The sequence below is a fragment of the Lytechinus pictus genome, chromosome 7 (genome assembly GCF_037042905.1).
Source record: "Lytechinus pictus isolate F3 Inbred chromosome 7, Lp3.0, whole genome shotgun sequence".
Classification (NCBI taxonomy): Eukaryota; Metazoa; Echinodermata; class Echinoidea; order Temnopleuroida; family Toxopneustidae; genus Lytechinus; species Lytechinus pictus.
In genome coordinates this window covers 38,979,997-38,997,715 of record NC_087251.1, presented here as the reverse complement: position 1 = coordinate 38,997,715, position 17,719 = coordinate 38,979,997, and the positions used below count along the sequence as shown (strand labels likewise).

Here is a 17,719-nt window from a genome sequence, read left to right as displayed (position 1 = left end):
TAAAAGTCAAATCAAATGTAATGTAAATGTATATTTGCATAGCTTTATATGATGCAACCCTAGTATTACGTTTGTAGTGAACAACCTCTTTTTAGAATTCATAATGGCACAAGAGCACCCCCTTCCCCCTTCAGTGTGAAGGCAGGGCCCTGAGAAAGATTATTAAATAGGGGCTGCGCTTTGTTAAAAGGCAAAATGAAAAAAAAAACTCAAAAATGAAGGGAAGTTTGTAAAGAAAAATTTAACAAGCAAAACAATATATAATCAGAAAAAAAATGACAAGCAAAGAAGTGAAAAAAAGTTATAGCTCTCAATATGACAGAGACTGGGGTCAAATCTTGACATTGTAGCATAGCAACCTAATTTCCATGGGGGGGGGGGGGGTGCTGCCTACGGTGTAACATATATGCAGCACCCCAGCACCCCTGCATGCTTAATTCCCAGGGCCATGTGTGAAATGCTGTCATTGATACTATTATTCAACAGGTCTTCTCAGTGTTTTCCTTCCATGTTGATACCTGTACTTTTTACTCGGCCGTGTCATTTACAGGAAATGACAAACAGATAACTGAAATAAAAAGATATAAACTTTAGCTTTGAGCAGCCTGTCTGGGCCATATCATGACCTTCAAACTGATACAGGATTCCAGTAAATATGGGGAGCATTTCACAAAACAAATAGTCTTTCATTTGTACTGGCAACTGTTCTAAGCTACTGAAATTCTTGCATCATATTGGCTCAGAACAAACACAAATTAGTCTGTGAAAATGACTGACTGGTTGCTTCATGAAGGACTCCCCAGGTCTCAGTATTAACTAGAAATTTGACGTGTCCAAAGGACACAGATGCCCCCGCTTAACACGATCAGAAATTCATTCAATATGATTGAACTTAATATCGTGCAGAAACCAATATGCATATATATAATAAACAAATTTAGACCTTTGAACCAACTCGCATATATAATGAGCTGTGACCTTTGACCTGCGGACTCCGAATTCAAATTTAGCCTGTATTTTGGTGTCATCTACCTATACACCAAAAATTTTAAAAATCCATTAAATATTTTTCGAGTTATTGCGCGGAAACCAAGTGGGAGGACGGACGGACAGGGGCAACGCTTAATGCCCCCTCCGGACTTTGTCTGCGAGGGCATAAAAAGGGGTACATTATGTCAATGGGCTAAATGCATAAAAAGGAGTATTTTTCCACCTATCCTTTTGCTACTTTATGTTATCCTATTGCTAGAAGCAGCATCCATAGAAATAAGCAAATGCTTTTAAGAAAACGTTGTTATACAGGGTTATACGTCACACAAGCCTTAGATTGAGGTCGCACCAGTGATACTATTATCAAAACCTGAAGCAAATGGTAAAACTGAAGCAAAATGCTTTATCCTTAGCATCTGTTTGTCCCCAACATTCACTTGTCTTGAGTTAGCATTTGCTTTGGGTTTCAACAATACACTCTAAAATTGCAAATTTCAATTGCATTGAAATAAATCAAGATGGACTGTGGCTAGGGACCAATTGAAATTTGATTTAGATTGAATCCTAAAAATAGTTTCTTTTAATCTCAAAGATTTAATTCAAATCATTCGAGATTTAAAAACGAATTGTTAGGATTCAAATTAAATCCAGAATTTGATTGGTCCCTAACTACAGTTCATCTGGATTTGTTTCAAATCCCTGCAATTTAGAGTGAAGCAGTCACACAAGTGCGATCAGATTCAAAGGCAAGGTTTCATATTTGACTGGCTGCACACGTCATGCACATGGGAGCATTCTTCCACTCTCCATCAGAGTCAAACATATCTCTTTTAACCCTTCATTATAATAATAATAATAATATAGGTATATTTACCCAGGGTAGCCACTTTAGTTTCGAAAAATGTCTACCAGCGGGCCCTGCTATTATTACCCCGGCCTTAGCCGAGCTGCCTAGGTGCTCAAGCATTCAAGGAATTTCTTCCTACCGGGTACCCATTCACCTCACCTGGGTTGAGTGCAGCACAAGCATGTGGATGAGTTTCTTGCTGAAGGAAATTACGCCAAGGCTGGGATTCGAACCCATGACCCTCTGTTTCAAAGTCAGAAGACTAATCCACTGGGCCACAGCGCTCCACATCCGCTCATTCGGGCTGAGAAATGTATCAAATTAACTAACATTTCATGTCTCATAATTGGGGTATAGACAAACATTTCTCAATCAATTTTAAACATGTATGAAAATAAATTCAGTGATTATGTTCTTTCTCATATGAATTAAACATAACTGATCTGTTTAAGCATAAGCTCATTCATGCCCAAGATATCTTGAAAAAAATCAGCAGTAATTGCAAGTAAAAGCATGGTTTTACGCAGATCTTTTTAAGCAAATACTTGATATTCAAGCAATTACTCCTGTGCAATTGGGTGTAGGTGAATACCACCCATTCCTGACGGTAAAGCTTGCAAGCAATTATTTGTATGCATCTGGTCCAAAAATTGATTATATTTATACAAGTTTTTATACTTGTAAAACTGATAATTATATAATTACCATAATATATATTGAAACAGGTGAGGAACCAAAGTTTCAGTTTGTCAGATTCAATGTTTGGATAGTTTTAAGCGTGCGTGCATCTGAGTGAAAGATTATCTATAATCCAATGCAAAGAAAAAAATACAATTTTTTTGTACTAATCTGTCTTTCCTTAAAGGTTGAATTATTTAGTTTGAGTACTTACACCACAAAAAAAACAGTATAGTAAATAAAACAATAAAACAAACATACAGTTCAATGTGGACATTGTTCATATTTGGTAATATTTTACATGAATAATACATGTTCACATTAATTTGAAATAGAAGTTCAAATAACATACTGGCAAATATAAATATAAGTAATGTATGAACAACAAATGAACAAACTAATCAAACAATGTAATGATGACACAAGGATGAATGCAAGGCATGATTTTAGAAGTTTCAAAAGTTAAAATTGTGCTAATAACCGAATATGAAATGACACAAGAATAGCAATATTATGGCATGATCACCAACCAACTAGATTTATATCCTTCTCATTCACACCATTGGCATAGCACAATGCTATAAAATGATAGTTTGGCCTATGTTTAAGTGCACATGGTCTATGACATACACAATTATACACAAAGTAATATGTATTGATATGCCTACTGTACATGCATCACACACATTAATATCAACTAATGAACAAAAGAGGGCCTAGATAAAATCCCTGGCAACAAGTAGAAGCAATACAGGTTACTACAAAGTCCAGGGGCCTGTTTGAAATTCATAAAACTTCATGAAACATGATAATCTAACAAATCTTCAATAACAGTTTTAAGCTATTAGAATCATTCAGTTTGACTGGCTGACAGTAAACTTGTTATAGAAATTGTGCATTTGTTATTGTAACAAGTGTTTACGAAATGGGATCCAGTACTGAAAACCCAAAGACAGAAGCACACAGATTACTCAGTGTCCCAGAAAAATGGGAAACTGGTATTCTCATTTATTTTTCCAGCCCAATAAACTGATAAATTATCAAAACACTGAGCTTCAGTTTCTTCTTTAGTTTGACACACAATGAGAGGTCATGCATGGAACCGCAATAAAAGTATGAAATTTAAATGTAAAAATCAAGTCATGCATAATTATGTTGAGATTGCTTTATTATATGAAAACCTGTTAGAAAGGAATGACTCTTTTTTCTGTATGTGAATGAATACAGGGGGACTGTTTAAAGCACCTTCTTAGTGATTTTTACTGACATGATGCTTCAAAGCCAATCAAATGCATAATTTCAGCAGCTTGTGAAAAAAAAGTCAGTGTATATCACTGATCATTGATTTTTTTTATATGCTCCCCAGATTCAAATGAAAGATTCTGTGTTAATTGTTTCAACCCTACTTGTTTTTATTGCTTGCAATCTGCCGAGCATAGTTGATTACTTTTAGTGTCTAATTTTTAAATCAAAACATAAATCATGATCGTGATGTCTACCTCCGAACAAAGGTTTCCTTTTTCTGGAATGCACAGTATTATGGCTGTTGTCACGAGTATTTAGGGAATATTGGATGGCCTTGAGTGGGATGCGAAGAAATATTGTACGAGCTGAAGAACAATATTGGAAGAGTCCGAGACGAATCCGATATTGTTCTTCAGCGAGTAACAATATTTCTACGCATCCCACGAAAATTGGTCATCCAATATTATTATTATTATTTAGATACCCCCACAAAAAGCTAAACATAAATTAATAAAGTAAACAAAAAATTGTTTTTACTAACCATCATTTATGGCAATCCTGTAAATCATGAGTATGGCGCCTGAATATTGTTATTTTTTAAAAAGAAATCTCTATAATGATGCGCTGGCGTAAAGTGAAAGCGCATTTGAATTCAATAAATTTACGCAATCTCGCTCTGCTCCTTTACCACACCTCCGGCAACTAATACGCAGTGTAATTTCATCGTGACAAAACATAAGCTTCATGTGCACAATCATTTATTAACCAATGATAATCTTTTGGGCGGGGCAAAATATTCAATTCGTCCAATATTGGATGGTTTTCATAGGCATGCACGTTAAAAACCAGTTTTAATATTCTGTCTCTTTGAAACAACCTCGCAAGATGTCCAAAATTATCTGGGTCTCTAAAACCCTGCATCCAAATAATAATAGGCAATAATACCTCTATGTGACATGTAATTAGTGTCAAAGAGGGTAGGGTTTCATGAAGCAGCTTGTCAGTGACTTCCACAGACTGATTTGTTCTGAGCTAATAAGATGCAAGGATTTCAGTAGCTTATAACAATAGTCAGTGAAAATCACTATTTGTTTCAGGTACAGATAAGATGGACCTACTGGATTCTGTTTGTGTTGTGAAACTTATAACTTCATAACCATAAACAGCATTACCAATAATGAGCCATTGAGCAAAATTCTGAAAACTGAGTTATCTTTTAGCTTAACACATGTCATTGATATGTATATTTAAAAATCTAATGGAAAATAAGTAAAAGTGATAAATTTTTGCCATATCAGTAAAGACACTGCTGCCAGCCAAATTAAGGTACATATTTACAGTAGCACTATTTTAGCAAATTTTGTGACAATGGACCCTGAAAATTTTCGGATAAATCACAAGTCAGAAACAACAGAATCACAAAACGAAACTCACAGGAATTATCCATGTTGAATCAAATTTCATTATCACTCACTAAGCAATCAAATCTCACTTTCAAAATAAAAATAATGATGGATAATAGAGTTGGGCGCACACACACATACCCTAACATGAAATATAATTCATATCAAACCATTCAAAAAGAAATACAATGGCATTTACATTAAGCTATATTAATGTGGCTATTCCTGCTATTGACTACTTTTCTTATTGCAAAGTCACCAACATTGCAAGATTAGTCACCAAACTTGGCAAGATATATTTGAGCTTTGATTTACAAGAATGCATACATGAATTGTAAGTTCACACTCTCTCTTGTGATTAGATACATTCCAAGATAAAGCAATGCACTTACACTGTGTCAGCTATGAATATTTCAAGTAACAACGATATTTGTTGAATACCAGGGGAGTGTTTTAAAAAATTGCTCTGAGCCAATCAGATGCAAGGACTCTGGTAGCTCATAAAAATGGTCGGTAAAACAAATATTTGTTTCATGAAAATGTTTGTAAACATTAATCAGAGAAGAGGGACCAAGACCGGCAGTATTTCAGAGATGTGTGCCATCTTTTGCAGCATCACGCATCCTTCCTGTATTACAAATTATCACCTGGGTGAAGAGTGGCATAACTACTTGAATGTCTTGTTTATTAACACATTAGTGACAGCTTTAAACTAGTATTTTCCAGGAATAATAATAATAATAAAATGTTGGAAGAATTCAATGGTCTCTTTGAGACTTGATATCAAATACCATAACCTATTTTTATGCATGCCAGCAAGGTATAACATAAGTTCTTTTAAAGCACAAGTTAGACAAACAAAAATTTTCCATCTTTTTAAAAGTATCTTGGCATGGCAGCAAATATGCTCCTTGTATCTTATTGCACTGATAAGCACAGAATCGAACTTGAATTAAAATGTTCTAATTCATTAGATGGAAGTTAAAAATCTTTCTTTTTTTTCAAATTAATTTCTATGATCAATAGTTTCTATATATCTGGTGTTTCATCTCTAATTGTCTACAACATCTGATCTTTTCAAATTGTCAATTCAGCCATATAGAATATTATGATAGTCCTACAATAAAAAACAACTCCACACCAATCAAAGCTATTACATTATTTTGAAGGCAGTCAAATCAAATCAACTATGAAAAAAATTCATACATTGCTTCTTTCAAGATGATGTGACCCGCCACCCCAAAACCAAAAATAGGTCCACCCTAATGAATATTGAGATTTTTATTGAGCTTGAAAATTTATTTCCTAAGCTTTAAACTGATATATGATGTGTTAAAATTGACCAACCATTACAAGTACTTGATTGAATGCAGAGGAAATTCAGCAAGAGCTTAAAAAATAAGGAGAAAACAAGGTGCATACTGTGCAATCTCAGTGAAACTTCCAAGCAGTCCGAAAAAGTAGTGTCCAAGAAAATCTTGTATCTTTTCTTTATTCAACTTCACAACTTCAAATTATTACAGTAGGAAGAAGAATTGCTCTTTCAGATGAGCTATTTTTTTAACTTTTGGTTTTTGGAGACTAACTTACTATTTTGGCTATTTACAGAGAGCCTTACCTGGCGACTTATTGGTGGTTTGGGGGTGGTAGGTCACAACTACAAACACACTTTGTTCAACGTCAATGAAACTTTAACATCTTGTTCATTTCCTCAAAAGCTTGTTGGCCCTAAAATCAGGCAAAACCTTTATGCAGAGCTTTGAAAATAACAGCTTGAAAGGCGAAGGTTGAGCATGGGTTCCTAATCGCCTCTATGGAAGCCAAGTTAAATAAGATGAAGAAATAGTTTTGGAAGACAAGAAATTGGGTCTTTTTTCCAAGCAGGGTTGCAGATATTGCATATCTGAGTATACCATTATGGGCAGCTGTAAAAACATGATATAGCAATTTATTTTTCCTATTCCCTATGAATAATTGACACACAATGTCAAGCCAAGGCTAATAAGAAATACAACAAATACGGAGATGGGGGAAAAAACTCTTGGTTAGAGATGACATCTTTACAACGCTTTCCTGGGGACCTGGTGAGCTGGAGTGGGGTTACGGAGATAGAGTCTGAAACATATTGACGCCTTAAGAGTTACAATATCATTAGCTGGCCTAATGTCTTCTTTTTATTGAAGCTTCAGTGATAATATATTTCAACTTTATTCTCATAGTGTGCTGCCCTTCGTCAAGTTAAAATTGTAAGATAGGCAAAATGAAATCCTGGATCTTGTCAAATAGAATTCGTTGAGGAAGACTCGCTAACATGTCTTCTTGTCTTCAGTCATCATCACACTCTATGTGTAATTGAGTTTTGTCAGACATGTATCAATCAGATATGATTGTGGACGTCTGGGATCGATCTTTAACGTCACGATCCGAAAGACGTAACCAGGGCTTGAAACCTCAAACCACTGCATTTATTTGTAACTACCCCACACAGCTCGGGTTACAAATGCACGCCACAACACCCGTCACCACACTGCACTTTTCTGCTTCTCTCTGTCTTGGTTCCGTTCACATATGTCCAACGTAATCCTGTAGGTGTTGGGGTATTGGCAAGAGCCTCACAGATGTCGAAGGCTTGGCTAGTTTGGGAAAGCTGATGCTCCTTCGTATTGTCACTCGACATAGGTCAGCCAGTGACCGAGGCATTTCTGAATAAAAGGAGACAAATGGAACAAAAATTTATTCAGCTTTGTCATCATTTACATCATTATAGAATTCAATTTTCCTTCCTCATTTGATACCAAATAAGATATGAATTGTTTACGCATAGATGATCAAGAACAGTTTGGAAATTTAATGTCAAAATCAAGTTGCAGTCTCAATTCAGAGAGATTTGATTTTCCATTGATCAAAATTTTATGATCGAAACATATCCAATTATTGAAATATCTCACTCAAAAGACCGCTTTTTTTGTGGGATGCAATCAGGCAGAAGTCAGAAGACTAGCACCTCTAAGTTATAACAAGTGATAATAGGGCTTACTAATTGTAATTAATCACCAATTCAAGATGGCTTCTGCAATCACTGACCTTGGACACACTCAAATTCTCATCAGTTTATATGGTGAAGTATTGATATCATAGTTTTACTATGAATTTCATTAACAATTAGATTTATAGTGAATCTATAAAGTTTTGATAAAGTGTCAGTAATGTGAATTATACTCAAGTATCATCAAGAATTCCAATCTTACAAATGTGTTGTCTTTGTTAAATATTCCTCAACTTTGAACCTTGTGACAGTTTGAATTTTGAGATATCTAGCATCCTTCAGTTATTGTTTTTATTTTTATTTATAAGGGCACTTTGCACCCTTATCCTACATGTTTAGTAAATTATTGGATATCAGAAGACTACTGACAAAGATCATATCCTGAAAATTTCTGACCATTCCATTCTTTAAAATTGTTATCTATCGCAAAGAATAATATGGAGATAGAGATGGATCAAAATTAATCTTCACAAACACTCACACAATTCATCCAAACATACACAGATGTAGTATATATCCTCAACATCATAGCTACTTTAGAGCATATAAATTCATATAATCATATCATGAATTGGAATAGATAGACCCTTATTTTTTGGGGGGGTTCTACTTACTTAGAATAGACTGTACCCTTGGGGGGATTCTACTAACTTAGAATAGACTGCTACGCACACAAGTGAAACTTAGAAATTAATGAACATGATTAATTAGACTGGTGGTCTACTTCAAATGCATAACAAAATGACAGCTGACATGCTTCTGACACAACAATCAGCAAGCCTTGATGTTATGAAGATGTATTATTTCAACTGAAGAGAATACACAATGAATAAAACTTCAACATAAACTGTAGTTTCCTTACCAATAAAGTCAACAAGAATCGCATTGAGATATTCATCCTTTGGAATTTCGTCTGTATAGAACCACCAAATCCTGGCGACGTCCTCAATATTCCTTCCCTGCAGATGAATATCACTGAAATTCAGGGAGTCTAAATTAAGCCTGAATCCAGCCCGCAATATGACTTCAAAGCATGACGGCGTTCGCTCCCACACAGCAGGATCTCTGATAGGAAAATGGACGTCTCTGAGGGTCGGGCAAGATTTCATGTCGGCACAGTGAGCGAGGAGGATCTCCAGGAGTGCCCTGCTCTTTAGGAAGGCATTGTAGACAGGGCATCTATCAAACGGCTCGGCGATGGGAAGATTGTGATAAAGCGGCGATGCCCCCCTTGACAGGAGATACCTCGCTAGGTCAAGATTAACCTTGTCAATGCAGGTGAGGATAGGAAGCGCATCTTCCGATGATCGGAACTGCTCAAGTTCTGCTGGGGGTAGCTTGACACCCATGTCAGCATCAAATCCTGTATCGATGAGTGCCTGAACACAGGGGAGATTCCCCTTGCGAACCGCCAAGCACATTGCACTGTTCCTTGACATTAAGGTCTTATTATCACTACACTTCTCTAGAATGACTTGTAATGATCTGCAAAGGAAGAAAAGAAAATAACAGGTTCACTTTGGGTACTAAAGATATGAAATATAAATCCATAGTATGAATTTATCAATTTGATGACTGTGATTTTGTTTCAGTATGGACCCATACTGAAACAAAGTTACTGTCCACAAATTGAGATTGGTGGAGGCAACAGGGAGGGGGATCGGAGGTTCGACTGTAAGTGGAACATCCCGGGCAGTCTTGCCTGCATTGCGTTGTACAATTCAATTAAACAGCATGTCAAACATTTTCATAAATTTACATGTAAAAACATATACTTGTCATACTTGTATTCCCTACCTCTGATTCTCCTTTCATATGGAACACGAAAAATGAATGAATTTGATCATATACCTTGATATTGCTTTCTTACGTCTTAAATTATTAGGTTCTCCTGGATATTAATTGTAGTAAGAGTAAAAATCATGGTAAAATTTTCATTTAAGAAAAAATGAAATATTAATTTAAAAAAAGCTTTTGGACTTTAAATGAGTTTTGACCTTGTGAATGATCATGAGGCTGATTTTTTGTACTTATGAAAATATACAATAAGCAATGTAATCAATTGCGGAAATCAGAACTATGACCAATCACAAAAACTCTATTAAATGGCAAGAGAAAAGTGTTCTATCCATTCCTTACTCCGTGCTCTCATCTTCGGCAGCCATATCGAGGGCAGAGAGAGGTGATTTCATGGAAGAGATAGGATGCTTGTATAGAGCCATGGGATCGGCCCCGCACTCCAGTAACCTCCGCACGGCATACACGTTGTTCTCCCGGGTGGCCACCAACAGAGGTGTGAGTCCAACCTTGGATGTGAAGTTTACATCGGCTCCTGATCGAGATGAAGACAAGTAGTTAGTGTTCTTGCCTTTCTTGGGACAATTTCATGATGTAAATAGTCAATGAATATTATTACCAAATGTTATAAGCTACTGAAATAATAATAATATGGGATTTGTATAGCGCGCGTACCCACCTAGCTAGGTGCTCAAGACGCTCCTATATTACCCCGGCTAAGCTAGTCTACCAATTCTGGTGCCCACAGCTTTTTGAGGAATTACTTCCTGCCGGTTCCCATTTACCTCACCTGGGTATTTATTTCGTAAATATCCATAGAACCCAAAGAAGAGGAATGAGAGCAATATAGCTATATGAAACTACTTGTATCGACCAATATCCAAGGACCACAAGACGATGAAATCTAATTTTTGGCTGAAAAATGGGTCTAAAAATGTGTAAATTTAGGTAAAATTACCCTTTAACTCTACAAATAATGGTTTTTAAGTACTAATTCCAGGTAAAACAGATTGCCTGCCCCCAAAACATATGAATAGACACCAAAACAAGAGAAAAAGACCACCAAATAAAGAATTTGTGGCTAAAACTGTGATTTTGGCGGCCAATATGGATTGTCATTTCATGTTGAGATACCGGTACATTACAAGGAACAGATAAAAACTGTTGCCATATCAAATTGACAAAAAAGTATTTTTGACCCATGTATAGTCCACTCCTATTTATGATATAAATTTTTGTATTGGAAAATTGATGAATCAACCACTCAATCAGTACTGCTGATTACCTTTTTCAAGCAGAGTATCTAAGATAACTTCATTCTGCGGTCTTGTTTTATGTATTATTTCCTGTAGATGCGGTGGAGGTTGGCTGAGGTAACGTAGCATGTCTTTGTGAGGTCCAAACTGAGCTGCCTTGAAGAGGGCAGTGAAACCGCTAGTGTTCTCATGGTTGACAGGGACATGCTCTAGCAACTTGTTGACGCACTCAATGTGACAATTTTGTACAGCTGTAAAAGGAGAGAGAGAGAGAGATACAGAGAGAGGGAATGGCAGTCAGAGAAAGGGAGTGACAGACAGACACAGAGAAAGAGAACTGACATCCTGAATGAAAGGCTTTAAAGGCCTGCTCACATATTTGAAGAGATAACATTTTATCTTTCAATACTTCCAAAAAGAAAACTTACTACAAACATTAGGTGTAAAACAATACAAGAATACTGTATCGCTAGCTTGTTCGATATATATATATATATATTCAAGTCAACCTAAGCAAAGTTTACTTTGAACTGATCACTGATTTCATTATAAAAGAAGTAATAGGAAATTATTATCTAGTCGTCTCAGCTCTGGAGAATAGGGCTGGTCAATATTTGGTTTCAATGTTAGTTGATTATTGCCAGCAAAGTGTCAGTAACACGATATATTGCAGAGTCCAACGATTCAATATATATGTTCATTATGAGCTGCAATTCGGTGGAAGCAGGGAAGGGGGAAATGACAGTAAGATTTTCTTCAGTGTTTGTCCATGAATAACGGGCATTTGTGTACCAACTTACAAAGTTCTAAGTTGATTTGAAGCAATACAGAGCAGCATTTGTGGTCAATAAATAGTGATTAACTTCTCGCAATTAATAATATTTTGATCATATCGTGTTACCACGATATATCAACATAATCATAAAACCATTAATTGTTTCAATATCACATAATTTTGATGATATTGAAATATCACCCAGCAAATACATGTAAAGGAGGGCATTTCAGGAAGCAAAAAGTCAGTAATTTTCACTGAAAAAACCCACTCTGAGCCAATAAGATGCATTGATTTTGGTAGGATGGAAATGGACTACCTCGTTTCATGAAATGATCCCCTAGAGTACCTACTTAGCTTACCTACAAAGAGTGGAGTCATGTCAAAGAACTCATCTCCCTTGTGAGGGTTTGCTCCAGCATTGAGCAACGTAGCAACCATCTGGTAGTGTCCCCTGAAAGCAGCCATGTACAGCAGTGTTTCCCCTTCATGGTTTGGTTGATCCAGTACTAAGGGGGGGGGGATGAAATAGTATACAAATAATGCATGCAGCCATGTGCATTAGTGGAAATGCAGAGCACACAAGGTTTCTTTAGATAGGTGCCGCACTGTGCACGAGCCGCTGGCGGCGAGTGCCCAGTGTGCACCATCTGAAGAAACCGAGCTTTCTCTGCATTTACTTTTACGCACGACAGTGCAAGTGCATTATTTGTTTTAGAATTTTATAGAAAATAGCAACAAAGAAACAAATTCTTAAAAAGTTACAGTACAGTTTTGTTGGAAATCTCCCGGGACTTCTACCGCACTGGCGCGTGAGCGTGCAATATCAATTTTTGTTGCGCACCTTTTGCACTGCCATGCAGTGCACAAAAAAAGTTGGATGTCATGTGACACGTATTGGCCAATCGCGATGCTTGAAATAATATACCTATTTCATAATTTAGTTTGATGATACTCTTTCTGCCAAATAATGCTACAGTCAAAACAGTGAAACCTCCTTCCAGACCATCCAAAGCTATCACCATTGATATTTTAAAAAAATGGATGGAAGAACAATGTGCTCTTTTGAGGCCACAAGAAACACAAGTACTCCAAAAGGACAAGAGTGCACAAAGTTCCACACTTTTTCTCTTGTGCGTGTGCGTCTTGTTTCTTCGGCGTTGATATGGCCCCATTACATATAATGTTGATTGTGTCATGGAGTACTTTTCCTGTAGCTTCAAGGTCAGGTGCGCAGCAGCACACAACAAACTGTATCCATGTTTTTTTTTTTTAAACCCCTTCAAAAAATATTGGAAATCTGAGTTTCACCATTAATTTCTCCCAACTATCAATTCTACACAAGACATTTTGATATTATTCAAAAGATTATTTCATTCTCTTTAAATGATACCATGCTTGTTATGATCATGCCATCACGAAAAGAACAGGATTCAAAAGTGTTGGATGAGGTCTGGATTGAAAAGCTGAAAAACGAGCAGAAATAGTCATGAGGGGTCAATAAAGAACATGATTCTTTTTGTCTGTGTCAATAGAGATGAAAATCTTATTTATCTTATCTAGTGATGGTTCTGTGAGATGGTTTGAGTCATGGTATGAAATACCCTGCCTGTTTCTTTGTGCAGAGGTGTGTTTGATTCCACTTTCAAGTTGATGTTAAGGTGCATGAAAACAAAAGAAACCGCTGAGAAACTCACTCATCATCACGGAAAAAAGGAACAGTGACTTTCAATATTGTGTAATTTTGCAACTTTTGAATTTTGACTTTGCCTCACATTTCAAGGCACTGCACCTCCATGTGAACTATAATCATATCATGTAGGGTATCATTTTAAAGCAAATTAAATGAGATATTCATTGGTATCAATCACACATTGACATTTACTAAAACCGAGGAGGGATTATCGATCAAAGCCAGATTTCAAAACTTTTTTTGAGGAGTTTACATGGCTATTGCCAATGATGGTCTGTTCGAAGTTGGCTTTGCAGGTTTGACTGAAGTAATGATTAAAAGATGAGCCCCTACTTCTCAGACTATGGCACAAGGTACAATAGGCCTGGGAGTAAAACTCAAACAAGCAATGCATTCAATCAGTTTACCAACAATCAGCAGTTCAACATTTACTGTTTAAACTAATCAAATGTTCGCTAGATGTTCATAACTGATTGTAGACATTCGATTATTTAAAGTTGGTCGCTATCATCTTTAATATTTGATAAAGTGCAAGATAACAAATGAAATTCATGCTATAATTTCATTAAATTCCAGGTAACTCTTTCCAGAAGCAACGACGACGACCATACTGGTGACAGCGCATCATTCAGCTCTGTTGATGAGCATGTCGTAAGCGCTGTGCTTGGACACTCGAATAAGTCACTTAATGCATTATGTGTGACCACTGGTCTACAGGTCATGTAAATAGGTCAATTTTTTTGCGATTTCTGATAATCACATGGCACAAAGAGTATTTGTCCCAGGCCCAACGTAAAGTGACATCCATATGGGATCTAAGCATATCTCTTCTTACTGGCTTTGGCTATTGTGGATTATCTGCAATAAATAGTTTTACCTTCATACAAGTAACCTGTTTGAGACACATTCCTGCTAAAATGAAGATCAGTGGTTGAGCCTGACCTTCACAATATTACCCAATTCGGATAAATTACCAAGTAAGCATTTAATAGTATGAATGATTGTGAAATGTGCTGAATTTCGTACACCAATGAGGGCAAATCTATGAGAAACCTGTACTTTCTTTGGGCAACTTGCCCAAGAACTCTGAAGCAAGTTGTTCATTTGCCATAAGAAAAAAGAAGATAAACAAAAGAAAGTAATGTTAAAAAATAGATTTGTTTACACTAATAATTGAGTAGTCTATGAGAAACCAGTACCTTCTTTGGACAACTTGTCCAAGAACTCTGGAGCAGGTTGTTGATTGCCGGACAGCGTGCAGTTATGAAGCATGGTCCATGCCTCAATGACATCCGGAGGATACTGCTTCATGGCCCAAGGGACATACTTGTTGGGATGCTCACTCTCGTACGGGAGGACGACATCACAGCAATCGCTGCTGGAGCCATCCGAACTGGACCGAGGTTGGTCGTTGTCGTCGTTGAAGCTATCCAACTCCACGTAAGGGTCATCCTCATCCACCCAGTGATGAGCCCCATCCTCATCAAAGTAGTCGTCCATCTATTTCACAGGTCCTGGATGTCTTCCCAGTGTGGCCGGATGTTTCTCAAATATGGGATGGTGAACTTCAAGTGACCAACTAGCAACTGAACACAAATCTGCAATGTAACATAAAAGAAAAAATCAAATTGAATGAGATTCAAATAAAATATACATGGTGGGGTCACTGTCACACTATACATACACTACAGCGCGTATCAAAAAAAAGTTTACACTTAGAAAAAATCCTGTAGAATTATACATTTGTAATAATCTGAAGATTTTTCCACATTTTAACATTGGTATAGATCCATTTAAGCAAATGGCGATATAACCGTCGAAAAATATTTCCGCTTGAGTGAGCACCACTTACTTTTGAAAAGTTAGTGAAAAATGATTTGCGCAGAAATTTGAAATAGTTATGCAAAGAAAAGTAGACCTTAATCATAAAGAACACGTGGAATTTAGCTAGAAAAATTAATTTGAAGATCTCTTTACCTTTTCAAACTTGTTTCCTTGCCCAAAACACTTCGAAGAGTGCATTGTGCCCCACCCCACTCCCCCACACACCGGGGCCATCGTGACGATATTTGCTTTACACTGAGCTGTGATTTACATGAAAAGGCTTAGGCTTGATTTTCATTTGTTAATCATTGTCAAGCTTGGGAAAAGTGTGGAGAAACAAGTATTAAATGAACAAGTGGAATGCCTCTGGCCGTCTCACCTGCATCACGCGATTCAATATAGCAGCAGTGCTGATTTTGAAAACTACTATAACTCGCACAAGATGTTCAGTGATACTTGGTTACTCTTATTTCCACGTTTTATGAACTAGACCAATACACTTATAGAGATATGATGGCAATTCAACAAATACCCCCTACGTGGCCAAAGTTCTTTGACCTTACATGACCTTTGACCTTGATCATGTGACCTGAAACTCGCACAGGATGTTCAGTGATACTTGGTTACTATTATGTCCAAGTTTTATGAACTAGACCAACACACTTTCAAATTTATGGCTGTAATTCAACAAATACCCCAATTTGGCCAAAGTTCATTGACCCTAAATGACCTTTGACCTTGATCATGTGACCTGAAACTTGCACAGGATGTTCAGTAATACTTGATTACTATTATGTCCAAGTTTCATGAATCAGATCCATAAACTTTCAAAGTTATGATGGTAATTCAACAGATACCCCCAATTCGGCCAAAGTTCATTGACCCTAAATGACCTTTGACCTTGGTCATGTGATGTGAAACTCATGCAGGATGTTCAGTGATACTTGATTAACCTTATGTATAAGTTTCATGAACTAGGTCCATATATTTTTTAAGTTATGATGACATTTCAAAAACTTAACCTTAGGTTAAGATTTTGATGTTGATTCCCCCAACATGGTCTAAGTTCATTGACCCTAAATGACCTTTGACCTTGGTCATGTGACATGAAACTCAGGCAGGATGTTCAGTAATACTTGATTAACCTTATGGCCAAGTTTCATGAACTAGGTCCATATACTTTCTAAGTTATGCTGTCATTTCAAAAACTTAACCTCAGGTTAAGATTTGGTGTTGACGCCGCCGCCGCCGCCGTCGCCGTCGGAAAAGCGGCGCCTATAGTCTCACTCTGCTATGCAGGTGAGACAAAAATGAAATGTAAACCCACTTTTAATGATAAAAACTTAGTAAAAAAATGCTGGAGATGTGTAATATAAACTTTTGTTCAGATTCAGTTATGTCCTCAGATCCAGCTGGCACAAAAAGGGTAAAGGTTGTGCTTACTAAGTGTTGAAATTTCAATTTGGGTGGCAAAATTGTTACAAAATGCTTTAATGTATCTGTTTTATTTCAATGGACTAAAAGTGCAAGGGAAATGTATGATAAATGTTTCTCAGGGTAAGTTTGATTTCGCCCTTTCCCCTTGACTCAGCGTGAAAACAAGCTTTTCTTCGCAAACAGATTTCTGCGAGCTTTACAAAAATGGACAGTGCTCACTCAAGTGTAATATTCTGTCAAAATGTTTACGTTCATTGGATAGATGAGACCCAAACCTAAGATTATATGAGAAAAAATTACCCACATGTTGTATATTTTTTAATTTCCAGGGCTTTTTCAAAGTGTAAACTTTTTTTTGATACGCACTGTAGAGTGCGTCCCCCCCCAAAAAAAAACATATATACAGTGCGTCCCACAAAAAAGGAAACCGAGATTTAGCGATGATTTATCATAACTTAATCATAAATACAATAGACAATGTAAAGCTTAGAATCTCCTCTTTCATCTGATATTACTTAGATTATTCCTCATTCATGCATGAGTGAGCAAAAACAATTTGAAGAAAGGTTACCAAAACTCATTTGGCGGGGGGGGGGGGGGTATCTGAATTTCAAAAAGAAATTCACATGCCTAAAAGTTAAATATCTGCTCTTTTATTTGATACCTTAATCACAAAAAATGGTCAAGAAGTAAGAAAGTTATGGTCCCTCGAAACAATGCTTGTATTT

General features: G+C 36.6%; 1 protein-coding gene across 1 annotated transcript; it reads right to left on the bottom strand.

Annotated features, from left to right (window-relative positions):
• Positions 1-2,785: 2,785 nt before the first annotated feature.
• LOC129264471 (ankyrin repeat and SOCS box protein 2-like) lies at positions 2,786-15,330 on the bottom strand. Its single transcript, XM_054902355.2, has 6 exons — positions 14,930-15,330; positions 12,400-12,546; positions 11,292-11,513; positions 10,349-10,541; positions 9,072-9,694; positions 2,786-7,865 (listed from the first exon to the last, which is right to left on the bottom strand). The coding sequence occupies exons 1-6, from the start codon at positions 15,228-15,230 to the stop codon at positions 7,726-7,728; spliced, it is 1,626 nt and encodes a 541-aa protein (XP_054758330.2). The 5' UTR covers positions 15,231-15,330; the 3' UTR covers positions 2,786-7,725.
• Between the last annotated feature and the right edge of the window lie 2,389 nt (positions 15,331-17,719).